This window comes from Neopsephotus bourkii, unplaced genomic scaffold (genome assembly GCF_033783945.1).
Source record: "Neopsephotus bourkii isolate Nb327-2 ecotype Australia unplaced genomic scaffold, CSIRO-AGI_Nbou_v1 NB_234, whole genome shotgun sequence".
Classification (NCBI taxonomy): Eukaryota; Metazoa; Chordata; class Aves; order Psittaciformes; family Psittacidae; genus Neopsephotus; species Neopsephotus bourkii.
In genome coordinates this window covers 18049844-18076190 of record NW_026900744.1, presented here as the reverse complement: position 1 = coordinate 18076190, position 26347 = coordinate 18049844, and the positions used below count along the sequence as shown (strand labels likewise).

The following is a 26347-nucleotide window of genomic DNA, read 5'->3' as shown; positions in this document are numbered from 1 at the left end:
GACTGGAATGGCAAGGGCAGCAGCATTCAGAGCCCTTTATCTCAGAGATGACTGTCAGAGAACTATAAATTCAACCCTCCTCTTTCTAGAGTGTTTTATGTAGCGTTGTTAAATGCTGTAACAGCTATTATTAAGATACTCAGTACAGGAGGGCCATACTCCACCATACCCCATGATTAGTCCCTTGCTCAGTGAGGGCTCTAGTACCTTTTGTAAGGTAAAATCTTTTCCTGCAAGGGCCTCTCAGTTTGATTTCCCATAATTATTTGGCTTCTTTATCTAGCCTCGGAACTGTCAACATCACTAACCACAGTTGTGCAATGTGTATTTCTGTTTAGGCAAATCCTTGATAGTGAAGCTATGCTGATTTGGGTCCATGTGATTCAAAAGACATGAGCTGTCTTGAACACAGGCAGAGATGTGCTCTGCATGATGGAGTGGGCAATCTTGAGTAAAGGCCAAAAGCAATGTGTTGAGGTGCTCTATTTTCCCTGGGAACAGCTGTACATAAAGCAGCTTTAGATCTGCTGCTGCCCATGCCTTTTTTATTCCCTCAAATATTATGACTGCCAAGCACATACCTTTGCCAGTTCCATTTCGTGCTCTCCTGCATTTTAGCAATAGATGAGTGGCTCCGTGAAGTTTTCCCACACCCTGCCTCAGTTCCCTGGCACTGAAAGAAAAGCTTTGTGGTCCTGCACTCCTGATCTGCAAGGACAGGTTATACTGTACACCGTTGCGGGTGCTTGGAGAACTTGGAATTAATACATAAAGGGAGGAAAGATTTGTAGTTCCCTCAAAGTGTATCTTAAACAGGTCTTTCACCAAAAATATCCTTGTAATCTCCAAGTTCTTTTGTTCTAAGATGCCAATCTTAACACTTTGCTGTTCTTTCACTGCTTGTTTTCCTTTCTCCCACACAGCTATATACACACTGACTAATGCAGGAATCCTCAATTGACCTCTTCACTCAGGGCCCAGGTGCAGCTGCTTCTGCTACCCACAGTCACCACTAACAAACACCCTCATTAATAATTAACACTGTAGCCAATAGATAATATCACCACCAGTGGTAGAAAACCAAACTGCAACTCAGAGACAGGTTCTGCACTGTTACTTGTTGTTTCCAATGCCATTTTCCCACTTGTATTTTCAGCAAACTAAGTACTATTCGAGCACAGCCATTGCCTATTGTAGCACCTAGTTACTGAACAGCAGGGGTGGTGCAATGCAGTGTGTATCTCCTAGCTGGGGAGGTCAACTGAATATAAACAGGTACTGAGAAATACATTTCTCTCGTTGTGATTGGTGAGGATAGTGCTTACAAAACCAAAGCATTCCCAGTATCTTCCACCATGAGCTTGGCCACTCAAAGAAAGAAAATTCATATTCTGTAGTAGACAATATCAAGTTTCTGCAGGTAATACTTACTTGCCCTGATAACCCATTTTATCTGGTGGTCCTGTGGGTCTCTTTTATACTTGTCTCCACCCAGATGCTTTGTAAGGTACAGTACAGGCAACTAACGTTTTCCACAGTATCTTAGAGATATGAAAATTGAATGAGTTATCTGAAGTTACACAGGAGCTAAATCATGCTGCTGTCACTTAGATTAATATTGTTCCCAATAAAAATATTCTATACATCATGATTTGTATTAGGGTTGTATTAAAACATAGTATCTCTGGTTACTTGCCATATGGGCTTAGGTAAGCATGTGGAGAAAGGGCCCTTTCGCCAGTTGTTGAAACACAGTGAAATAACTTAGAAGATGGCTATTTGAAAAAGGAATTTCATATAAAAAATAGGCTAGGTGAGTCATCAGAGGTCAGGAAAAGGCAATGCTAGAATCTGAATCAATACATTTGTATTGGCACAGATAATGTCTGATTTACACCAGCTTTTCTAATTCTAGGCTGAAGACAAAGCAGATGTTTTGAACAAGGAACTTCTCCTGACCAAACAGAAGCTAGTGGAGACTGAGGAGGAGAAACGGAAGCAGGAAGAGGAAACTGCTCAGGTAATGCATTCTCCAACTTTTCTAATTTAGCAAGGAAATGCAAGCAAAGGATATGGAGAAAAGCATGAATGTGTTGTAATAGTAGAAAGGATTTTGTCTTCAAAATGCAGTCACAACTAAGAAATTACAGTGCTAGGGTAATTAGGTTTTTTTAAGTTTGGTTTTGAGTATTTTCTTTAATTGAGCTCAGAATGTTCAGTTTTACAAACCTCATCCTCTTCCCAGTATTATAATACTTTTCACTGGTGGTAAGCAATCACAACTAATAAGACATGATCAGGCCACTTTTAATGATCTAAAAAAGAAGCTGGAGGAGTTGTTGCCTTAATAAGAGGCTATTCTGGATTCAGCTGCTGGTTCACTGAAATAAGCTGTGGATATTTTTGTCCGAAGCTAGAACCAACAGCAAAACAAAGCTGAGGGTTGGGAGAATTTTGTGGACTAGACCTGGCCTCATATTTTTTTACATGTTCAGTCTTAGTTTTTCAATTCTATGTATCTACCACAGTGCTGAATACTGACACACAAAAGTATATGTCAAAAGTGATACCCTGATTTTTGTTTTTGCTGTTTGACAACAGTGACTACAACAATCAAATGGTATTTTTTTGTCTCCTTAAATGGATGTTGGGAAGTTCTCTGCTATAATAAGGCAGTGGAAGCCTTTTCCTACTGAAAGACCTCTCAAGATTTAGTGGTTCTGAACAGTGGAGGAATGAGTTAACTGTATTTTAATGCAGTGCACAGACCAAGCCAGATCTTTTTCTCTCGTTATGGAGATCAGAGTGGTAATGCTGAGAGATTCTTCTTCCTATTCCATCTCCAAACAAACAAACAATCTGTCTGCCTACACTTGCTCTAACAGTGTGCAGAAAACAAAAACAAAATCAGTAAAACCCACTTAATAGTAACGCTCCTGCTTTGTGTTCTGTGGATCATGCTGTACCACCATTTAATGCAGAGGAAGAATAACCCTACAGGAGAAGTCAGGATATACTGTATCACAGTATAGTCTTTCTAGTTGTAACTGAATATAATACTTATTTGTGTACTGAGTAAATCAGACACTTGTAACAAGTGGAAGTTGCAAGAAGAACTGGAATTTGGTAAGGAGCAGCTCTAGAATTGCTGTAGACACAGCCAGACTTTGAGAGAATGATCTGATGACATTTTGAAAACTTCTTTCAGTGTACTGTGTAACTTCTCTCCTTCAATTCCTAGCTGAAGGAGGTCTTCAGGAAGCAGCTAGAGAAGGCAGAATCTGAGATCAAGAAAACCACAGCCATTATTGCAGAGTATAAACAGGTACCGTTCTAGAGACACTTTTTCCTATTTCTTCTTTCAACCTGATGTGAAAGCTGAATTTTCAGAGTAGCAGATCTCAACCTTTATGTAAGTTACGCTACCTTTCACGCTTTCAGAGAGTAAGTGCTGTAATCTGTCATAAGTCTTTTTGTGGTTTTCCTAATAGTCTCATAATTTAGGGAATCAGGCAGAACCTGCCTTTCAGCTAATTTTAGTACTACAGGGTGAATGCTTCTTTACTCTGTGACATAATGCAGTATAAACATTATAAACTAATTCATCTATAAAGTTTGTCTCTGTGTTCAGGTTCTGCATTGAATACTGTCATTTTTTTTTCAGTCTCATTATTAGCAACAGCCTCTGAGTGAGGCAACATTTAAGAAATGTTGCCTCTAACAAAAATGAAAAAACATGGGTTGCATTTTAGTACAGTAGACATAAGCTAAGAGACTGCTTTCTCTGCTCCAGATTTGTTCCCAGCTGAGTACAAGGCTGGAAAAACAACAAGCGGCCAGTAAAGATGAACTGGAAGTTGTGAAGGTGAGAATGATGCCTCTACATATGAGATTTTTCTAACACAAGTACTGCTAAATACCAGTGACACAGAAGAAGACACTACCTGAAGTTTAATGTTACAACAAACAGCACTGTCCACCTACCTGCACTGATAACCCACAGGCATTTTAGATCAGATGCAAACAATAAAAAGGTTAACTTCCTTTCACGGTTCTTCATCTTATATCAGGAGGGCAGAACTCTCAAACTGAACTGCACGTAGTACTTGGCTTTTCTTTTTCCTGTTGAAATATACACTTCTGGCAAAAAATGCAGAGAGACAGTATTTACTTGGATGTTTTAAATAATAATAATAAAAGGTTCTCTAGAAGAGAAAACATGCTGCTTCTCCTGTGTCCCCAGTGGAGGGATCAGAATTGGCTGAACTGGACAATTTGGGTTTCTGTAATTTAAGCAAAGTTGTTTAAGTAACTTGGCATAGCTTGAGCCATTCCCAGAATTGCCCTAGCAGTTCCTCACCCTTCTCTAAAGCCTAGGAACATCTGCACTAGAGATAAATGTTTCCTGATCATGTATCCCTCTGCTTTTTCACTATGGAGTAGACAGAATTGTTTTCCCTCTGGTATAGCTTCTAGTTGTTTCTTTGGTACTCAAGTTGAACCTGGTTTGGGCCTTTTTAGTGACCTCTTCATGTTACTGGTAAAAAAAGTAATTCCAGGATTGATGTTCCTATAATCTGCTGAAGTAGCTCAATACCCTGTTTCAGTTTGTGCGAGCCAGGCCAGCTGTGCTACATCTTTAGCTATGAGTAACTGGTTCACCTCTCCAGGTAGCACGAGAACATTACTGTTGTGTATCAGGTGTCACTGGCAGAAAGGGGCACCCCTAAGATGCTGAACAAGCACCTGCAGGACAGTACTGGCCCATGCCATGAGCACAGCAGCTTGCTTACTTCTGGAAATGTAGAAAAGCTACCTGGCTTTCTTTAAAGTATCACAATTTGTATTAATTTGGTCGAGTACTTCTATGGAAGATGAAAAGTTTCTGGAGTGTGATTTCCTCTTCTGAATTCTGCTGGCATAAATACTGCAAAATATTACAAAGCTTTGGTAGCAAGAGGGTTTGAGTATTTCTAATCTAGGAGGCAAAGTCTCTGTGCTTAGGCAGAGCACGCTAAGTAGATTTCAAGAAATTTTATACTGTTAATATGCCCTGGAAATTGTTCATGAACTTCTCATATTCTTTCCATGTCATGTATGAAAACTGCAATACTACATAGTTCAAGATTACTGACACAAAGGCAGTCTAACATAAAAATGGCTCTTCCAGGAAGCACAGCAACTCCTAAAATATGGATTAAAGATGAGCTTTCTGGGTATTTCAGGGTAAAGTGATGGCCTGCAAACACTGCAGTGAGATTTTCAGTAAGGAAGGAGCACTGAAGCTGCCTATTGTAAGCATGGAGAATAAGGGCATAGAAATGGACGATGAAAAGGATGCACTGAAGAAGCAGCTGAGGGAGATGGAACTGGAACTTGCACAGACCAAACTGCAACTTGTGGAAGCTAAGTGCAAAATTCAGGTATGTGAAATCCAAGGCTGTGTCCTCAACCTTGTTATGCTCAGTATAAAATAATTCTGAATCATGCAAAAAATTGTTCCAGAAGGGAGCATATACCCATCCTGCAGTGTATCTGTGAACTTCAGGAACGACTTTCTGTCTTGAAATGAGATTTTTATATCTAAATATCTTCTGCTGTTTCTGCAGTTTCAATCTGCCTTCTCTCCCCAGTGCCTGGGAGGTTGCAAGGAAGTGCTGGATTGCAGGGACTGAGTTTAAAGATGCTTTGTTGTTAATTACCTGGGTTTTGATCAGTTCTGACTATTCTGCTTTTGTAGGAGCTGGAGCACCAGAGAGGAGCCCTTATGAATGAAATCCAAGCTGCCAAAAACTCTTGGTTTAGCAAAACCCTGAACTCTATCAAAACGGCAACAGGCACACAGCCACCGCAGCAGTCTCAGCCGTCCCTGCCACCGAAAGAGAGCAGTACATAGTTCCCGACAGACCCCAAACAAGAGCACAAAGAACAACACAACTGAACCCTGGAGGATTCTTCCAGTGGTCTCTCCTCTTGGAGAAAGGACAAAAGGCAGGAGTGCAGGCTTGAAGTGAAATTCTTCGGTGTTTTTCATTCATTCTGATGTGACCCTTTTCAAAGGGGGAAAAAATAATTCCTGGTTTATGTTGAATTCTTACTTCCCAAACTGCCTTGCTGAAAGCCACGTTCTGATGATACCTTCATACTTTTACACTTTATTTTATATGACTAGGTGTTAAATAAATACTTCAAAACTAGGTCTTTAATACACAACTAATTATTCAAAATTATTTTTATTTTGCATAGAAGGTTTTTTCTTCTGGAGGAAGAGCGAGACGGGAAAATGTAAAGTACTGAAGCATAATCTCTTCATAGAAAGCACAGTGTAATAAGCACCAGTGTGTGTGCGCGGGTGTCTTAGGATAGCTTACGCCCTGGGACCATCTCAGAAGTTTATCGCAGTGACTGTGTCCTGCAGAGAAGCACTTTTTGTAAAGCTTAGGCCATAGCAAAGATAGTCTTGTGCTCTCTTGGCACAACTGTTTATGAGCTTCCCTGATAAGTTCTTAGTTCTGATTCATTTTTTCTTCAGAAGTGCAAGTAGTGCAGTTCCTTGTAGCACTGTTGTGTGAAGGCTATTGACAACTGAACTGGAATTTAACATAAAGTTATCTAGTTCCCTTTTTATTTCTAGTTTATACTACAGTTTGCAGGAAATAATTCTTTCCAGTGGGATAAAGGGAAAATTGTTCAGTGTTTGACTTTTTGCCCTGAAGCAGAGTGAAGACCTTGCATAGGTTAGACCTTTTGTATATCCTGTGAAATAAGGGGTAGGTTTTATGAGTAACAGTAATGAAAACCTTTCCCTGGGTCTATATTCAAATTCTGAATTAGACACAGGAATGAGGTCTCAAAGAAAACACACCCCAAAATGTTTATGCTGCACTGATGTCAAGATCTGTTTGCTACTTAGGAAATGCTATGTTGGTATTACTTATTTTTATAAACACAAACATTTTCAAGTGGAATACAAAACCTAGACTTTCCCATGGGGCAGACTTCTCTGATGATTCCCAAACTTACCTGGTTGTTTTTTATCTCTTAAGGTAAGAAAATCCAAACGCATTTGTTTTGACTGAACATAAAGTGTTTATAGAAATACTTATTTCATGTAAAATTAAACTATTGCTTGAGCTGATGGAGTATTTTTTTAATTATATCTGTCATGTCTAAAGAAGGTCTTGCAGGTAAATATCACTGCTGGACTAAAGATTGTGTATTAATTGTTCCATTTACAAAATTATTCCAGGGACATTAGTTCTGTTTTTTTCTTTTTTTAATTCTAAGTAATGCCATATCTTGTCAGTTTTGTACAATAAAATTTAATGATACCCATCTTGTGCTTTGTTGTCAAGCATAATTCTGAATTATTTTAAACAGGGTAGTATAAATATTACCTGTGCCAAAGGAATGACTCTGAAAGGCAGTCAGCTGTTTGAAGTAGAGATCAAAATATAATCACTATCTTGACAAAATCCTGCAATGAAATTTTCTCTTTGAAAGGTAAGGGCCTAAAAAAGTTAATATTTGAAAATGTACCTGCAAGAATAGTGATTATCTGGAAACATTAATGTAGTGAGAAAAAAGGGGTGAAAACGCAAAAGGAATTTCTTTGCAAATATGAACAAAGATCTTTTTCCCTGGTCACTTTCTTGCTAATGATATTTGCATAAATGTTTCTGTTCTCTTAACTGTCTAAGCCTAGCATTAGTCATTCATTTACCAGTTCCACTTCACACTCAAAATGAACTGCATAATAAATTTGAAGTGACATTTAAGAGTACCTGGTGAACATCTCATTGTTACATTTGAGAGTACTGTGCTGATGAGTGACACTGATGGTTTGATAGGTGTCCGAATTTCTCATTTCATTTCTTTTAAATCATTCTTAGAAGTGAATTTAAAACCTTGATTGGAAAACTGCAGTAATAATAAAACAATAAATGGATAAGACTGTGATTCCCTGAGCAGATGACTTAACGTAACAGCTCACTTCTGCTCAAAGAACTCACCCCTCCAACTCCCTGTTGTACACTCATGTCCCTTGTCCTTGTTATGGCACTTAACTAGAGACGATTAAAACCAACCAAACAAAAAAAATGCGGGGTGGATTTTTCCCATTTTGGTTAGTCTTTTGACACATTAATGAGTTAAATAATCTCAAAGGGTGCAATGACTGCAAGTGGATTGTGGGAGTGGGACTTCCCCAGTTCAGCAAAAAAAAAACCTGTTAAATAAGCTCACCATGTCCCATGGAACTCGCTTTGACACAACATCATCTTTCTCTTTGTAGCTACTCTCTGACTTTGGAAGTTGAGTTTCTGTGACAAAAATATGTTTGCTACCTGCTAGCCAGGATTTCAAAACCTTGTAGAATGGAAGCTGGCTTACATCAGCAAAAAAAGTTTCTGAAGGCAACAGCTGCGTTATCACTCTTGGCAGTGACATAAAGGCAAAAAAATACTTTCACCTTCCATCTATAGTCCCAAGGTAGTGTTTGTAGCAATGGTGTTTGGAAGAGTAGTATTTACATGGAAAATGTGTCTTCTCAAAACTACTGAAAGAATAACAAAATAGCTCTATGGCATTATCTTGATGAATAAGCAGCTATATTCAGAAACAAGGAAAGGAACAAGACTGCAGGGTTAAACCAGGCAAGTTAAAATTCTGCCTGCCAACTATATATGCTAATGGGAAACTTAGCTTCCTGTGAGAAAAACAAATCTCGGGTTTAATTAGCCCTTTTCAGCAGCGTGTGACAGAGTTATGTGCACATGTTTGCCAGACCAGCTGATCAGTCAGGGACAGCTGGCTCGTTGTTCAGATTTTCAGCAGAAAACATCATCAAAGTCTCACTGAAACTGTTTTTTTTTTGTGTGGCACTGGAACAGCTAACATGGCTTGTAAGTCTGCAGTGATTAATATTTCTTTTCCTAAGTCATTATTAAACTATGTATCCACATCAAACTTACATTAAAATTAATTTGAATTTTATAAATATCTGTGTGGAACTAAATCTTGGTTTTTATGTTATTGAGAATGCACAGTTCTGAATAAAGTCTTGTCTTTGATTAGGGTTAAACCTCCAAAGAATTTTTTAGTACAACTGTTTTATCTTGTTGGATTCTAATCTGTTCCTAATATGCCCAACGTGGGGGGAGAGGGAAGAGTACTTTTTTCATTTTAAAAAGCAGTTGTTTTTACCTTGACTGGAACACTTTACAGGATAAATGAAGCAAGGCTGATTTAGTTACATGGTACCTCTGTGAACTAGTTTTGTATTATCTTTGTGAATAAAACAATATTCTAAAGTAATAGGACATATTTCACTTAAAAATTCTACATGTACCCCAGAGAAAGTAACAATAAAATAGAAAATATCATATGTGCTGTTAATCCAAGAAACTGCAAAATCTCCGAGGTCCGTATGCATTAAAGTTCAGTAAAACCAGTCTTGGGAAAGGGAGACAGCTGTGTAATCAGTACTGCCAACTGACAAACTCATCCTTGTCTTGCCCATTAATTAGTATATAATTTGCTACAGCTAAGTTACATTGCTTACATAGGTACGCAATGTTTTTCTTCTTTGTTGGACATTTTAAAGGACTTCTCTTAGTTGGCTTTTAAAATTTAGGATAGATGTTTTTACCTGTACCATTGTGTTAAAAACAAAATAAAACCAGCCATTTACAAGAGGAGATAGAAAGTCAAGAACAGGAATTCAGCCCCTCAGCAGAGCATGAAGTATCCCATTGACTTCAGAGTCACGATGCCATTGACCTTGAGTACATAAAAATCTGAATTTACTGTCACTGAAGTATCAAAACTTGGAAGCTACGTAAGTCATGCTTTCTCCACAGGATAAAGGTAGGGCTGTTCCCTACGTTTTGTTAAGTAGTTGCACTGAAATCCATGGAACTACTTATACGTGTGGGAAAACTATACCTCTTATTTTGATTTACTGTTAGATTCAGGGATAAATTGGCATACTTCTACATGATCTGATAAGCCTAAATACCTTTGGGACTGAAAACAGACATGCTTCTGACGTTACAATGCTAGTTTTCTTCCAACTGCTAGAGAGAAAACCTTAGTACATGTTATTGTTTGAATGTGAAGATCAGGGCAGAGATGTTTCCCTCAAGACTGGGGACTGTTCTGAGTGACAAGCACACCTATTACAGCTGAACCCTGCAGAATGGGCTGCTGTGCAAACAGCTGGCTGCACTAGACAGGTAATGCTGTGTACACCCACGGCACTGCTGTGAGTTAACACAGCGCCAGTCATCACATTGTTCTTGCAAGCACAAAGGCTTGCACTATATTATTTTCCTGTCTATTATGCAAATATCTTACTGGGAGCTGTCCTATTACCTCTTTCTGAGTAATAATACTGAGGGGAGACACAACGAAGCACTCAAGTTTGGACCTTTCAAGTTCGGTGGGGTGTACATCACAGCAGCCTTTAAAACAGAGCTGATCCATAGACGGGGTTTAGAAATTCAAAGAATTTGCAGCAGGATGAATAATACTCAGCATTAATCAAGATCCCACCTTACCCAAGTCAGAAGCCTACATTACTTATTTCAGTATCATGTCTTAACATGTACAGGTTAATCCTCCAGGAATACAGGGCTCTCCACTTTTCCTGGATTCCAACTGCTTTGCTACTGAATGTATTTCATGCTATTTTTACCTGAAAATACAAAAAGATATGGGTAGAGAATTAGGACATTATTTCCTCTTATTTTCTGATTCAGTGGGACTTGCTTTTATTTAACCTGTAAAGGAATCTATATGTATCTTTGGAAAACTATATCTTATATATAGAATAATATATAGGAAACTGAATCACAAGGGGATAAATACATCAAAAGGATTTGGTGTCATAAATGTCATTTATGATTTGATACCACCAGAATCCTGGGCTGTACTAATTTCCTTCCAGTTTCTCTTATTTTTGTATTTTATATAATACATGGATGGTACTACCAATGCAAATGAGAGTAGACATTCTCAGATCCCAGTTCCCCCCTTCCAGTAATCCCTAGGTTTGCACTGCTGCCCATACCAACCTGTGCCAGGAGTTCTCTTGAGCTTTGGGAACTAATTCTTTCCCATGGAAGATTTTCTGGCTTCTCTGTACTGGGAAAAGCTGACATGTGAATGCAGAAAAGTCTAATCAGGCATGGTCCAAATCCTTCAGTGCCTGCCATTCAAGATGGATTCACTTTAGCACATTGAAACCGGAGAGCAGCTTCAAAGCTCTGGCTCCATTACAATGAAGTTTTCTAGATCTAGAGCTTCATTTGTCATCTGTGTGTGTCCCAGGGTTGCAAATCCTAAAGAGTTAGGAAAGAAGAGTGTGACAGCGATATCATACTTTTAACTGAGAATAACTCCATACTGCCAGTACTTGTGCAACAGATCCACGTATTATATAAAGTATAATAATGGAAATGTAAGTGTAATGCTTGGTATTAAAAGTGCAATTCAATGTACATGGTCACAACAAATGTTTACTTTTTTAATTGTTACAGAATTGTTTGGATTGGTACCTTGTTATCATTGTGTGAACAATGCCTTGTAAAATAAATGGAAATGCATACAAAATGGGAATAAGATGCTTCAATCTGTTTGCAGTAAGAAACTGCTGCTGTGCTAGGTTTTTTTTATAGACGTCACTCAAGGGGGTCATTTCTAAGCAGCCCTAATAGGCTTGGCAGACTAGCTGTCCAAAATGTGTTTGTGCTAAACAGCCAATTCTAACTCGTTCATTAGGACAATGACCCAAGGGGTCTCCTGTTCAAGTCTGACAGGCGCCATGCCAGAGAGCTAACGGGTCACCCTGGCCCTCCACTCCAAACGCTAGCCTGAAGTTGCCAGCCCAGAGAATGTGTTGGTAAATAAGCTTTTTTTGAAGGTCACTGATAAATAACCATGGGGCAGCAGGAGCCATTGTTAAGGACGTCATGATTCCCAGGAGTACACAAGTGAAATATGAAAGTGAGCCATGAGGCAGCATGCTTATCAGAAGGGTCATAGGGAGCACAAGGACACAGCAAGAAATTGAAAACTGACTTCTAACAGAGAAACACGGCTGAACAGGAACAGGGCAGACCAGAATTTACAGCCATCAAAAGTATTCAAATGCTTTATAAAACCATTTTCCATGTGAGCAATTGCTGCAGGGTTTCTTTTTTATTAATTAAGATCAACAGCATTATTCCCTGGAACTGGAAAGGCACACAGCACTTCAGGGGAAGATACAAAGGCAAAGAGAGAGAAAAGCTGAAGATAAATTTACCAGATTGGTGTTGTTTTACCTCCACATCACTATCCAAGGCCTGTTTTCATCAGCTGATATCAATTCCTGCAGACAGAAGCAGAAGGCTACTACTTGCTAGACAAAAGGCCACAGGCCTTTCAACACCCTCTCAGATGTTTCCATCCCCACCCCTTCCCCAAGCTGAAGAGCACTGAAGACCACTCTGCACTGTACTTTCTTTGCCAGAGAGACCAGACCAGGGTCTTTCACCTGAGTTTCAGTACTCCTGCTTACTCTAACCTAGCTCCTTTTCCTCCTTTCCCCCTCCGGATGCAGGATCTTTTCTGATTCTTCTCCAAGAGAAGGCCTGCCACTGTGCTCTTTGTACAGGTGCACACAAGATGACAACCTGGCTTTGTCAGGCTGTCTTCTGTTTCCAGCCAGGGGAGGGAGGATGCAGATGCTACTACAGCTTTATGCAAAGGGAGCTGTGTGGAACCTGTTTTTACAATACAACAGACAACTCTTCTGTGTGGAAGCTGCCACTCAAGTGGAAGTGCCACAGGCATGGAAATGCTCCTAAGGAAACAACATAAGCACTGGTTTTAAGAAAATATCAAGAAAGAATCAAATTACAGGCTGTCTTACCAATGCATTTATGTATTAGCAAAAGCATTTTCTCCTCTAAAAAGAAATTAAATTATAAAGCAATACCAGTTTAAATTCTAAACCTATGAGCACTTAATAAGGCCACAACTAAGAGTGGAGAAACTACAAAATTAGTATCTAGAAAAAACCCACATAAAGTTTTTTCTTGTCTTGGTGACTGCTCAACAAAGATCACAAGGAAACAATTCCTGAATAAGCAACTGCCTTTAACCAATAAAGTAACCACACCACAGAAGTAAATTCCACTTGACCATACTGTATTTTCCATATAGAATCAACTGGCCCATCTTCAAATGCTGGACAAGCTGAAGTCCTGTGGAAATTACAACCAACCACAGACTTAGTTATGCAGATCTTTCCTGGTCATTTCTAAACTGCAGATCATGAAGCACTGGACCAGAGGGTTATAATAAACCCTTCAGGACAACATCTGTTAAAACCGATTTGTGGAATGCAGATTTGAACGTAAACCCTTGGCTTCAGGTTTGCTAGTAATCTTTAAAATTAATTCTTGGATATTCACTTCAGAGAAGGTAACAATCTAAGGCCATAAATCAGCAAATTATGTGTAATTCCTCAGTTGGGTAAAAGATGTTACAACTGGCACTTTCAGAGAAATCTACTTTTTAAACGCTGAAGGGCTATATCCTGCCTTGGGTTCCATTACGTATAAAAGACATCTGGAGACAAATGCTGACACCCCCACTTCCCTGCTTACTGAAAGACTGACGCTGTTTGGTTTTTTGTTTGTTTTTTGTTTGTTTGTTGTTTTGTTTTTTTTTTAGTTTTGGGGTTTTTTTTTTCCTCCTTCGTGAAATTTCAAGGTCCGACTGGAACCTGGGGATGCAGAAACTCTGTTTTTTCTGTTGTTCAGGATGCTAAGGTAACAATGATGAGAAGACCTCGCTGTATTTTTACCCTGACCAACTGCAACCGAGGTTGCGGTGCTCAGGAAGATCATTCCAAATCTCCCCTAAAGCAGTTACGATTGCGGTCGCTCAGCAGCCCAGCCCTCCCGCTCCGCCGCCCGCCTCAGCCGCGACGGGCGGGGACTGACCCTTCCGAGCGGAGCCCCTCAGGGACCGCCTCCCGGCCCGGGGCGCACCGCGGCCACCGCCAGGGGCGCTCCCTACGGGTGGCACGAGCGGCACCGGGGTTGGGGGAGGCGGGAAGGCCCGAGGTCCCACCCCTCGGCCATGGCTGCCGGCGCGGAGGGGAGGGAGGGAGAGGAACTGTTCCGGCTCACGGAGCGCCTGTAGTGGTGGTGGCGGCGGCGGCCTTGCGTCACTTCCGCGGCGCGCTCGGGGCTCTCGCGGTGAGTGGGAGGGGCGTGAGGCCGGAAGGTTCCAGAGGGGCCGTGGGAGCTGCCGCTGGTGCCGCGGGGGGGCCGCCGCACGCGACATGGCTGCAGCGCGCGAGGAGGTGAGCACCCCCCACCGTGTCCCGCGGGCTCTGACAGGAACCGGGGCGGGCGAGGCGAGGCGAGGCGAGGGGCGGCAGAGCGGTGCTGTGGGGGGCGGGCGGGAGGGAGCTCTCGGGTTGGGTGTCTGCTGGGCGCTGCAGGTGTTCACCCCAACATGGTGCTGGGCACTTCGAGCATAAACCAGAGCCTTCTGTGGGTTTCTGTTGGGTTTATAATGGGTGGAAGCTTAAACCATGAAATGTGTAATGGCTGAGAAAGTAGAACGCGAGCGGGAGTGAGGAATCGGTGGCTTCATGGTTAGCAGGAAATGAAACAACTGAAACGGCTGCATCTGGGAAATCTGAAAGTCATCACTGAAAGAGCTCAGCCGTGAACCGAGAGTACAGATATCTGTATCTAATATGCACGTGTGATCCTTTATTTTTTACACCAGTTACTGAAGGATTTGGAAGAAGTAAAAGAATTGCTTACAAAGGCCACGAGGAAGCGAGTTCGTGATGTCCTGGTGACAGAGAAGCACAAGCTAGAGCTAGAAATCAAGAATCAGCCGCCACCGAAGCCAAAAGATGCAGTGGAGGAAGACAAGGTGTCACTGGGAGGGTACACGGTGAAAATAAACAATTATGGTAGGCTTGTTTTTCTGAACACTTTACTGGAGCTCCACCATCTCTGAAGAGAAGGCATGTCAGCATTAGTGTGACTTACAGTTGCCACTTAGCATTATAAAGAAGGCTTCTTAAGTAATTATTTCATATTGAAAACCCCACTTAAAATGCTACTGCATGCCTGGTATGCCGTCCCAACCACAGTGTGTATTAGTTCTGTTTGTGTGATAGTAGGGGTGGGATGCATTAATGATCCCTGGCATGTACCTACTAGTGTTATTTGCTGCCCAGTGCTTAGCAGGAATGAGTGAGCTTTAGCTTTTCTGCTTGCCATATAAGTGAAAGGAGAGGTAATTGCTCAAGATACTTGTCCTGCAGGGAGTAGGGGAAAAAGTGGGTCAAGGAAGCTGCAGCAGAAGCAGACAGGGTTCCTCTCTGTCTGAGCTGGTAAGTGTGTTTTGCTCAGAATTTGTAGGAATTAGGGAATAGGACTATGTGTGAGGACCTCCTTTTACTCTTACATTATTCCCAAATAATTTATGTCTTTCCCTTATCTCACTGAAGTTTATTTTGGTAAGGCAGAGATCCTGCAAATTGCTAGGGAACTTTACAGAGGGAGCTAGAATGAAATGCACAAAGGTAATGGAGGAAAGGTAGAATTTAATCTATTTTTTCCACTTGCAGGTTGGGATCAGTCAGATAAGTTTATTAAGATTTACATCTCTTTAAATGGAGTCCAGAAGCTTCCAGCTGAGAATGTGCAGGTGAATTTCACAGAGAGGTGAGTTCACCTTGTTGCACCACACAGCACAGGAGAGCATGGGTGAAGAACATCATTTGAAATGCAGGGATGCGTTGAGTGCTGTTCTGAATCAGCCCTTACTCCCCACCTCCTTTTTTCTTTTTTTTTTTTTCTTTTAAACCCTGAGGGGTATTTGCTTTTATTGCCACTTAGAACTACATAAGCGTAGCTTTCCTGATATTTTCATTGTACAGATGCTTGTTGCACCTCATCACGCTTGCAAGGATATGCAATGTTAGCCCTGTTTTTTGATGGTAATAGAATGGAAGTGTACATGAAGTGAATCTGCCTTTACAAGGTTGTAGGAGTTCAGTGAGGTAGAATGAACCCCCTGAAGGTCTCAGTTTGTCGGCAAGTCTGGATAGGTCATTTTAAATCCACAGTATTAAATCCAACTGAAGATTTGAAAGCCCTGGGAAGAAAGTAATTCAAGTCTGTTGACATGCTTTCTCAAGGAATATGCCTGACGTATTTTTTGACATTTTTGGTGGCAAGGCTCAGTAGTTTTGCAGTGACTGCAATATTTGTGACCTCTGCTTTCTGGTCCCAGGTCGTTTGATCTGCTAGTGAAGAATCTGAATGGGAAGAACTACACCATGACCTTCAACAACCTCCTGAAACCCATCTCTGTGGAAGGCAGCTCTAGAAAGGTCAGTGCACATCACCTGTTAATACCTGGGTCCTTCACAAAGTACCATATTCATTGCCTGACTAGTTCAAGAGACTCAGTGCTAACCTTCAGTCCCTCTCTCTGTAAAATTTCTTCCCTGTGAATGTGATTCTTCTTGAATTCTAATTGTCATAACTGTGGAATTATCCTCTGGAATCCATGGCCTCCTATTTCCATAGATCATGTCTAGCTATTGTACGCCTTTTTAAATACCTGACAGGATTTCAGAAATAATTAAGCAGAAAATTCCACTAAATACCCATTTACATCCTTCTGCTTTTAAATACCTCAGATGAATTCTTTGCAATTTTAAGGTCTAAGAGACTTTTCAGGAGACCCAAATCTTGGGAAGCTTAAATAGGCTTAACACCTAAAACAGAAGTCTGAAACCTCTCTGCCTTTGTATGGGTGTGTTTTTCTGGAATTGAACACTGGCAACATTTCACTGCTGATTGCTGCAACCTGGGGCACTGTCCATACTCTGAAACTTGTAGCATCTTTCCAGGCTTAGGAATGTGTCAGATACTTTGTCTGCATTCTGCATAGTTGTGTGCTGCAGTTAGAGACATCAGTTGTGTGTGAAGAAATTATGGTTCAGTTGGAAATTGCCCTAAAACTAGGACAGTGTGAAATTGAAACAACTGAAATAAATGAGTGACACTGGTATTTATTTTTTTTTTGGCATAGAATTGAGCAGTAATCATGTACTTGCTAAACTAAACTAAAGGTCTGGCAGATTCTTGTCTGCTGTGGCATGCAGGAGTTCTTTGTGAAATTTAGGTTAGGGTTGCAGTTAAACAGGCTTTGCTGTAACTGGCAAAAATACTGCAAGATTAAGCAATGCCCTAAAACTTAATTTCTTATCCCTGGAGAAATAAATTGGAGGAGTCCCTACCTGGACTTGGTATTCTTAGAGAAGTCTAGTAAATGTAGCTATCCTTTACCTGGCAGTCCTGGGTACTTTTAGCATCCTGAGAATCACTAAATGGTGTTTCTGCAGCACTGTAATGTTCTTCTGTATTGGTACTATAGTTCTGTAATAGTAGTATATTAATCATGCCATTTAAATTGTCTACAGTGAGGTTAATACTTTGCACCTTGAAGCTCAGTGCATGCTATAATTTCCTATGTGCTACGTAATAATCAATAGCTGAGGTAAATGCTTCAGAACTCTACGAAGATAGGTTTATGCTCTAAACTAACTTTATTCATTGTGGTTGCGACTAGCATTCTGAATTCATGTCTTGCTCTTCACCATGCAGATAAAGACAGACATGGTCCTTGTGATGTGTAGGAAGAAGCGGGACGAAAAATGGGAATGTCTCACTCAAGTGGAAAAAGAAAGCAAAGAGAAAGAGTAAGTGTCATTTCAACCCTCCATCTTGTTTTCCATCTCTTGTTCTCTGGCTTGTTTTGGGACTGCCAGGAGAGCAGATCTGTGCTATAGTGACTGTGCAGTCAGGTGGTGAAAATTGCTGTTTTGGGGGACAAGCCCCTGAGATGCTTGAGAATCATTGAGATTTTTTTTTGCTATCAGTAGGACTGTAAGTGCAGGAAATACACTTTCAGTAGCTGCTTGCCACTTTTCTACTGTTTAATTGCTAATGGTGAAGTCTGCATCACAGGAAGTACCTAAGATAGATGGAGCTGCAGAGTGTTAACCAATTAAAAATTCTCTTATTTGACAGCTGCATTCATTGCAAAAATGCGCTAGTGAGGTTGACTTTTTTTAGGTTTAGTGCACATGGTACAGAAATGCAGATATACTACTTTCAGCTATGGTGGTTGAAATAATTACTATTTTGCCACCTGTATGCGAAGCACTTGCACAGAAAATCTCAGTGTACTTTTGACAAAACAGGCTTCTTCTTACCTAGGTCATTACACAAAGTCTCAAGTTAATTTTTATCACTTCAAATGCTTGGGGGCAGTCCTACAAGCAGCTTAGACACTGGATACATAAGCGTGGTAAATTATGGCACGAAACACCTGAGGACAAAAGATGTTTATATATATATATATGTGTGTATGTGTGTATAAGTAGTGTATCATGTAACAATTCTGTATTGTTTTTTGTTTGTTTGTTTTTTTACAATACCACACACATTTTCTTATCAGAAGCAGCATGGAAGATTTGACTTTCAAGACAGTTATGCTTGCCAATGTCTATTAATTTTATATCTGTTTATAGAATGATTGGCTAAAACTGATGAGTCCTAACTAACCGTACATTAATTTAGAGCAGAACTACCTTCCCCTCTTGACGGACATCACTGGAGATTAAGAGATGGTAACTTGAATACTAATGGAGGTTGTTGGAGGGACAGGCTTATTTTGTTAAACCTGTATCTTGTGCAGAGGAGTCCTCCACACTACCCAGCCTGTCATGATCAGTACTGCCACCCTATTCAGTGTTGGGGATTTGCAGCATGGTAAATGAGTAGCTTCAGAAATGCTTCCAAGACTGGTCTGGGGAGCTCGCCTCCCTCTGCTGACCTATTTTGATCTGTGTGTTTTTCAGATAGCCTGCAGCTGCACTAGTAACTACTTGAAGGATTTCAGAAAACAGGATAGAGAGAGGCAAGTTTGCCAGAGGGAACATAGGCTTATGATAGGGAGCATGTCATACCCAGGTGCTTACCACGTGGGTGGCACTGTTAGCTGGCTTGAGAAAGTTCCTTTGAAATGCAATGTGTTAAAAATGAGACGATGAACCTCTGGAGCTAATCTGAAAAATGGGAAGTGGAAAATGCCTTTTGGGCTGTGAATGTGGTCACACTTCTATTTTTGTTCCCTTGTCACATAACACCACAGACAGATACTGTTTTTTATGTGTCTGTTGCGTTCCACTCCTACTTCCTAAAATTAAGGTGGTGCTTCCAGCATCATGTTTACTGCAAAATGCTTCCCGTCATCCTTAGTGGGATGGCTCTAGGTATACTTCTCAACTGGCATGTTATTTAAGGGTACTCTTTAGGATTCTCTCTACTTGGAAGCTGACTGAGACTGTCAGGGTCTAAAGAGTTTGCCAGAGGAAAATCCTTGCTGTTACCAGGATGTTTAAAACAAATGCTAGTGTTTAATTTTTTTGCACAGAATTGTTAGGTATAAGTGATCTTCACGTATGTGTTTGTCTTGCAGGAAGGCTGCCTATGACACCTCAGACCCTAGTGAAGGGCTTATGAACCTTTTAAAAAAGATGTATGCAGAAGGGGATGATGAGATGAAGCGCACCATCAACAAGGCCTGGGTTGAAAGCAGAGAAAAACAATCCAAAGGGGACATGCCAATGGATATTTGAGAGTACTCTAAGGGCCGCCTTAATCACTGATCTTCCATGTGAGACACGCTGTGCTGCAAAGATCATTGTTTATACAACCTTCTTCCAAGCAAAGACAGTCATTTTCCATTTCAGGTTGGAGAAAATACTTAAATAAAATAGCTTATAAAGCATTTCCTTCAGTCAAGTGGTTCACCATTTCCTGAAGAGCGAAGCATAGGTATATCCTTACCCTTCCTTGAAAAAGGAAGATGAGTAGAGTGGTGAAACAGAACAGAATGTAGAAGTGTGAATTTTTTAATGAGATGTAGGGTGTATTTTGAACTGTAAACCACGTCACAAAGGGAGAGATGCTGAAGAAAGTAGAACCACTATCTCAAACACTTGACAGTTAAGCAGAAACAATATGGTGTTAATCCTGTGACATTAAAATTACTCTCAGAAATTAATGACTGCTGTTTAACCTCCTGTGAATTTTTAAAGAACAGCTCTTCAGTGGGTGCCTATGCTGTGGCCTCCTTGAGGGGTCTTTGCAGTGGCATCAGTCACAGGAGGGCAGTAAGCTGCTGATGCTGGCCACTGAGCTTGCCCTGGCTCTAGTGATGTACAAGGACAAGAGAGACAAGCTATACTTTATTCTATAAAATTTCAAGTATTTTAAGGTAATGGAGTAGTAAATATATTGAGATAGCTTACACTGCAAAATCTGACTCCACTAGGGGTGACAGGCTGCTGTCAGTTTGCTGCATGTGTGCCTTCCATCTGCTTGTAGTACAGTTGTACTTGGCCTGTTCACTGCAGCCTCTCAGCCCCAGTGTGAGGGAGGGGGACAAAGCAGCCATTTCCCCTTCATTGCCCTGCTTTGAAGAAGAGTACAGGGCAAACATGAGCTTAGCAGCAGGCTTGTTCTTACTGTTTTCCTGCATCCTTCTCATGTGTCTCCCAAGGACAGATTTGTTCGATGTTACCTTATGAATTAAGGAAGCCATTACTCTCCTATTATTGTCTGGACTAGGATTTGCAACCTTATTCTTAAAGCACTGGACTAAGTGGTGCACTACAAGCAGGAGATAAATACTAGCATGTTGTAGTTTCTAATGGGTCTGTTATCCACTTGGTCTTCTTGTTATTATACATATATTTTTGCATAGCAAGGGTATCTAATTTGAGGCCATGTTTTGTTTTCAGTTTGTGCTCACCCTTGTTCAGAATACCACTTTTCCCTGTTGTGCTTTTACCCAAATTACCATGGTGAACTTACCGTACAGTGACAAAACAACTGCTTAAACAAGCCTTGTGCTGTATGTCTTTATTTCTAATGTTGCCTTTATCACAAACCTCAGCTTAGTTCTGCAGCCCTCTGGTAGTGATTTTTTTTTCCCTCAAAATAAAACTGCCTCATACAGACAAGTTTGATGTGGTTACGCTGTTTCTTGTCAACTCCTACCAGCTGTGATCCGGTGAGTTTAATGCATCAGCATGGCTTCTCATCCTGCCTTTATCAGTTTGATGCTGGTGCTGGACTCTTGGACAGGACAGTCTTGCTTTAACTCAAACACAGACTGAACTTGCTTCATGTTTTCAGCCTGAGTGTATATCCATGCAGGGATCTACCACATGGCCCTCTGTATCCCAGACATCTCACCATGGTCAGCAAAATGGCGGAAAACTATTCTGCTGAGCCTCCAGCGCCGCTTCACCCCCCGAGGGCGGGATGTCAGAACACACCTATTGTGGATCCTCGAAGGGCAGCTGTCCCGGGGCAGGTCAGCAATCTCTTTATCAGCCACTTCCTAAAACAGAAGACCACACCACAGAGTTACCTGTATTCACCAAGAGTTTGCAGGGGCTTATTGTCAGACCTCAGAATCTAGCTGTAGAGTAGGTACTGTCATGAGCTGCTCTACTACCTCGTAAGTATGCTTACCTGCCTTCACCCCTTCTTTCTGGGCATCCTAAGGGCAAATGTAAAATGATTCACAAGGAGACCCCAAAGTAACCTTATTACACAAACTGAACAGCCTGAAGCCGGAAATTATGGTTAGTCAAAATCCGCTTGGCTTTCTTCTTACTGTAGGGTGTGCTAATCCTTTAACATGGGCTGAATTTAAATATACCTTCCTTATTAATTGCCCTCTTAGGTAACATGCTTTGATATACACAAGATCCCTTTTACTGACACCAAGAGTTGCAGCCAGAGAAGTCCAAGAAGACACTTGTCTCCCTTTGACCCTTACTGTCTCTTTTAATGAGAAGGCTTAAGATAGGTCTTTCTACATATAACTAAAGAGCTCACCAGTTTTCAGGAAACACCAGGTAGCAGCAGTGTCAGAAAAGGTGAGCTCAGCAAGGAAATGTACCCTAAAGGAAGTTGATTGAGGCTGGATATGCATCCCTAACTGCAGCATTCTTAATATACTATTTTCTGAAGGACAGAAGGGCTCAAAGAAGCCCATGTTCAGTCACAGTTGGAAGTGAAAGGAAGGCATGAGGCTGGACTACAAACACTCCTCTTACGCTACAGGCGAAAAGCAAGTGTAAGGGCTATCTTCCAAAAGGTCAGCACTGTGACTTTCAACTTTAATAACAGCAAGGTCAGGAGGCCTGCTTGTCTTCAGAACATATTTCAGTTACTGGTTTTGTTCAGTTGTGTATCTTACCTATGTGTATAGCTCTACCTTTATGTGCCCCTAGTACAGCCAAACATCTGCAGTACTTTATCTACCTATTTAATTCCTAGGATTTTTTTTTTTTTTAAGAAAGTAACCTCTGCTTTCAGAGAATACTCATTACTTACTTTTAAAGTCTTTAAATATGGAGCCTAAATGACTTTTTGCAGGAGAGATAAAAGTTACTTTCCTGGAGTCTTTTTCTTCTAACTGCTGCTATAACTTAGTGACTTCAAACGGTGACAAAAGCAGCTGAGGAACAGCAAAAGCAAGGCCAGCCGCAATCTGCTTTTGTTCTGTAAGGACATCCACATAGACTAGACTTGCCAAGACAATAGTAAAGTCAATATATAAAAGCAGATCCATATACTTTCTCTCCAAGGATGTTTAAGCATGTAAGGACCTTCCCACAATTAGGTATGACCAGACCAAATATGTACAGGAATATTTCTGACATAAATGTTTTTAATGATTAGTAAGGAAGGCTGTGAGCTGGGCAGCGAGTAGGTGCCTTTTTAAGAACAGCTCTAGTGCCCAAATCTGATGCAGCTTTTGCATGCTTGTAGCTCAGGCAAGAAATAAAATTAAGTACTTCTAGTTGAACAAATTGGTGCTTTTGACTGGATCAGGCTTTCAAGTTTTTAAAGAAAAAAAATGTTTATTTGGGAAGTTCTACAAGTAACCATATAATATCTCATAATAGCAGAAATAAGGAAAATAGCTTTCTGAATGCATGATAGTGCAGCTAGGGGAGGGGGAAGGAACACACTTTATCGCATGTAGTGTTACATATACTGCTTACAGGAGAAGCACTGGTTTAAAAAACCCAAACCCACAACCCAACACACACAGCCGCTAGTCAGGCGAATACCCTGTTGTAAACACTCCCAAAAGGCTGCAGACGCTGGGCGCTAGCAGTAGCTATGCTGTGTGACATGGTCCTGGGCCACTGACTTTGGGAATCGCAAACATCCATGACCTGGCACGGCCCATAAACGCGGCCGCCGCAGCAAAGGCCGGGGCGGCTGCCCAGTACCTGTAGCTCCTTGGGGAGGAGGGTGTTCTTCCGGATGGCGTTGATCCGCAGCCTCTCGTCCGCGTACTCGTACGCTAGCTTCCTCCTCTTGACATCCCGCAGCATCCTCCAATCCACGTAATAGCTCCGCACTTGGCTAGTGCAGGGCGAGGGGAGAACCTGATTAAAAGAATGAAGCCTGTAATAACACCCGCCTGCCGCACACTTTGCCCGACCCAAGTATGAATTATTTCCACAGATGTCTCTTTGTCAGACTCCTTCAAACTACTTCCTTGCTCCTGCCCACTAACTGTAACGTGTGATCCCGCCCAGCTGACAGAAGCCAGCAAGGAATTCACGACACCCGGGGCACGAATAACCCGCAGCTGCACCCACACCCGCGTTGTTTCCGTCGCCGCACCCGCCGGTCTAACAAGCCCCGCAGCCCCTGGTCGTCCCTGCCCGCTCCCGAGGCCGGCCGCGGTCGCGAAGGGGAGCAGAGCCGGGAGTGACCCGTGCTGACCTGCCGAGCGGCCCGCAACGCCCAGCACAGCGAGGACACCGCCATCTTCTCGGAGAGCCGCGGCGGGGCCGCGCATGCGCTGAAGACCCCGCGGGTGTGGGGGGGTGGGTAGGGCTCCCGGTGCTGGGTCCGGGGCTCTCGGTGCGCCCCCTGCGGGCGGGCGGCGGTGCCTGCTCCGTCGGGCTGAGCTTTGCTCTCCGCAACAGCCCTTGTGCAGTGACTCTATTTCCAGCGCCTTTGCGGGTGGAAAAAGTACAGGGAGAATCCAAACCACTTTAGAGGGCTGTGCTGCATACCCCAGTGCTGATGCCAAGCCTCGCTGGTACCATCCGTCATTAGAGGGAGCTGGCAACTTCCACAGAAACCTCAGGATCCAACTCAGGGTGGACCACAAGGATCCTAGGTTGGAGAGGAAAGTCAGTACAAATGACAGGGAAAAGAGTCCTACCAGGAAAACGTAATGCATAGGCATCACACCACATTTTGGGGTCCCTGTCCAGAAAAGCACATTTATCCTGCTGTATATGAGGTTATCTGCTAGCTGTCTTCTTCAGTGTGGTTTTAGTTTTGTTTCTTAACAGTTTCTTTGCTTGCTTATCACCTAGCACTATTCCTAAATTTATATCAGCATTCTGCATTTTTTTCAACTCATGAATTTTGGGTAAGTTTCAGCATTTAAAAACAGCACTGAATAATCATAATGCTGAACAGTGGAAAATTCTTCGGTTGCTCTAAGCTGCCCTGAAACTTTCCTGTTTTACCAACTAGGACTCCACTTAGGCAGTGTTTCAAATAAGTCTATGTCCTGCTTTTGGGGAGAACATCCATTAAGTTTTATCTGTTGAACGAATAATTTCAATTACATTTTCTGTTCATGTCACCTTGTTACCTACACCCAAAAAGTCCAGCGAGAAGATGGATTCTCTCTCAGTTTCTCATGCTGCTTTTTGTCTGTGTGCCTGGCATTTTACTTCAATGCCTGGTATACTATATTGGTTCTGGGGTATACAGGTGTAATCTGGAAGAAGGGGCCAAATTGGCAGACTAATGCAGTCAAATTTCATTATCCATCCTGGAATCAGCAGCAACAGGTTCCGCAGTAACTTACCCACATAGGCTGGTGGGGCAGGTGATGGTCATCAGTGCAAAGAAGCCATTTTTGGTGCTGATGAAGTGGTTGATTCTCCAGAGCCTCTTCAGTTTCTGGCTGCCTTGCCAACCCAGGTGTTAGCTGTTCTGATGACTTTTGTTCTGTGGATGTGCCAGGCTGAAACCTCTAATACCTGTTACACAGAGCATTAAACAGGCATAGAGGGACAGCTACGTTCAGTTTTCCTTGCTTTAGATGGGTCTCATGAGCCCCAGAGAGGTGAGATGCTTGTCACTGGCCTTGTTTCCCATCTCTCTGTGCTCTCTTCATACTCTGAGAAGTTGAAAGACTGCTCTTAAACTTGCACGAGAGAAACTGCAGCAACAGGCAAGTCTCAGTCTGTGGGCTGCAATCCTTCTGTGAGCATCCAGTTCAAAACTCGGGCTGTTTGTGGCCATGCTTCCTGGTGATATTGTGTGTCAATGCATGACTGGCTTGGAAGGTTTCTGGTGTTTGCAGGGAGAGAATTTCAATTTCCTGATGTTATGATCTATAACTTGCAATTTTTTCAGCTTTGCATCAATCTGTAGAATATTAGCAGGGCAAACAAAGCAGAGAGCCACATACAAACAAAGGTCATTTGCATGTTAGAGTGTGCATTTTTTTCCTACTATATTTTGTTCCACTTCCCCTTGGTCTCCCTGTGTTTGTTAGGTGATCTGGCTGAGTGAGGAGCTAAAGAGTATGGGAAAGAGAAGTATTTCTTCAGCCAGGGCTGAATCTCTGCCCTGCTCAACAGCATCACCTGTGTCACCAGCACTTTCCCAGCTGTGGAGGTGAGACCAGTTGTGTTGCGTTGCAGTGCTACTGTTCCCTTTCTGTAATGGGGTTGCCTAGGACAAAGTGTTTGGTACCTACAGCTTTACAAAATGCAAACTAAGTGAGAAAGCTTGGATCCCCAGTGTGAGTTAGTGGTATTTACCGTGTTCAGCACTGTAAGTACACTCTAAACTTCATCCCCCTGTTGCAGTGACTGAGATTGGCAGAGGCTAATGAGGCGTGATGATAGCTCTTAGGCTGCTGCCGTCTTCAGCTCCCTCAGCACAGCTGAGGTTGCAGTAAAGCAAAGCAGATGGGAGGAAACAGAGAGTTTGTTAGCTGAAAACTGAGTTCAATAATGCACGTGGTTAAAGTAATCATGCAGGTACTTTAACAATGCCCACAAAATGTAATTTACTTTAAGTTCTCAAGGTTAGCTTGGTTTTGGTTTTGTTTGGGTTTTTTTTGTTTTGGGGGGTTTTGTGTTTTGTTGGGTTTTTTTTGTTGTTGTTGT

The 26347-nt window shown here is 41.8% G+C and overlaps 3 protein-coding genes and 2 long non-coding RNA genes across 12 annotated transcripts in view; 2 read left to right on the top strand and 3 right to left on the bottom strand.

Moving 5' to 3' along the window:
* Positions 1-9383, top strand: part of RABGAP1L (RAB GTPase activating protein 1 like) — a 245276-nt gene extending 235893 nt beyond the window's left edge. For 6 of the 7 annotated variants that reach the window (XM_061345652.1, XM_061345651.1, XM_061345655.1 and 3 more), the window contains 5 exons: positions 1916-2020; positions 3242-3325; positions 3794-3865; positions 5226-5423; positions 5741-9383. In XM_061345652.1, the coding sequence (XP_061201636.1) occupies positions 1916-2020; positions 3242-3325; positions 3794-3865; positions 5226-5423; positions 5741-5896 (615 nt within the window). In that variant the 3' untranslated portion in view covers positions 5897-9383. The remainder of the gene's footprint in view (positions 1-1915; positions 2021-3241; positions 3326-3793; positions 3866-5225; positions 5424-5740) is intronic. The other variant, XM_061345653.1, reaches the window with a different exon arrangement.
* Positions 9384-10564: 1181 nt separating this feature from the next.
* LOC133208051 (uncharacterized) lies at positions 10565-11213 on the bottom strand. Its single transcript, XR_009724221.1, has 2 exons — positions 11076-11213; positions 10565-10696 (listed from the first exon to the last, which is right to left on the bottom strand). It is a non-coding gene; the product is annotated as an uncharacterized LOC133208051 (long non-coding RNA).
* Positions 11203-13948, bottom strand: LOC133208052 (uncharacterized). 2 transcript variants are annotated; one of them, XR_009724222.1, is made up of 3 exons: positions 13840-13948; positions 12327-12847; positions 11203-11342 (listed from the first exon to the last, which is right to left on the bottom strand). It is a non-coding gene; the product is annotated as an uncharacterized LOC133208052 (long non-coding RNA). The 2 variants fall into 2 exon arrangements; XR_009724223.1 differs by having other exon boundaries at positions 13856-13948.
* A 310-nt stretch (positions 13949-14258) lies between these two features.
* CACYBP (calcyclin binding protein) lies at positions 14259-19890 on the top strand. Its single transcript, XM_061345635.1, has 6 exons — positions 14259-14359; positions 14794-14986; positions 15650-15746; positions 16318-16417; positions 17700-17794; positions 19579-19890. The coding sequence occupies exons 1-6, from the start codon at positions 14339-14341 to the stop codon at positions 19736-19738; spliced, it is 666 nt and encodes a 221-aa protein (XP_061201619.1). The 5' UTR covers positions 14259-14338; the 3' UTR covers positions 19739-19890.
* A 1121-nt stretch (positions 19891-21011) lies between these two features.
* MRPS14 (mitochondrial ribosomal protein S14) lies at positions 21012-24006 on the bottom strand. Its single transcript, XM_061345636.1, has 3 exons — positions 23925-24006; positions 23423-23581; positions 21012-21510 (listed from the first exon to the last, which is right to left on the bottom strand). The coding sequence occupies exons 1-3, from the start codon at positions 23967-23969 to the stop codon at positions 21328-21330; spliced, it is 387 nt and encodes a 128-aa protein (XP_061201620.1). The 5' UTR covers positions 23970-24006; the 3' UTR covers positions 21012-21327.
* Between the last annotated feature and the right edge of the window lie 2341 nt (positions 24007-26347).

Bases quoted from the DNA above. Each gene is read 5' to 3' on its own strand.
- CACYBP (XM_061345635.1), top strand. From the start codon at position 14,339: ATGGCTGCAGCGCGCGAGGAG. The intron at 16,418-17,699 runs GTCAGTGCACAT...TTCACCATGCAG, and splicing joins TGGAAGGCAGCTCTAGAAAG to ATAAAGACAGACATGGTCCT. The intron at 17,795-19,578 runs GTAAGTGTCATT...TTTGTCTTGCAG, and splicing joins AAAGAAAGCAAAGAGAAAGA to GAAGGCTGCCTATGACACCT.
- MRPS14 (XM_061345636.1), bottom strand. From the start codon at position 23,969: ATGGCGGTGTCCTCGCTGTGCTGGGCGTTGCGGGCCGCTCGGCAG. The intron at 23,582-23,924 runs GTCAGCACGGGT...TCTTTTAATCAG, and splicing joins CGTTGCGGGCCGCTCGGCAG to GTTCTCCCCTCGCCCTGCAC. The intron at 21,511-23,422 runs GTACTGGGCAGC...CTTCTGTTTTAG, and splicing joins TCCTCCCCAAGGAGCTACAG to GAAGTGGCTGATAAAGAGAT.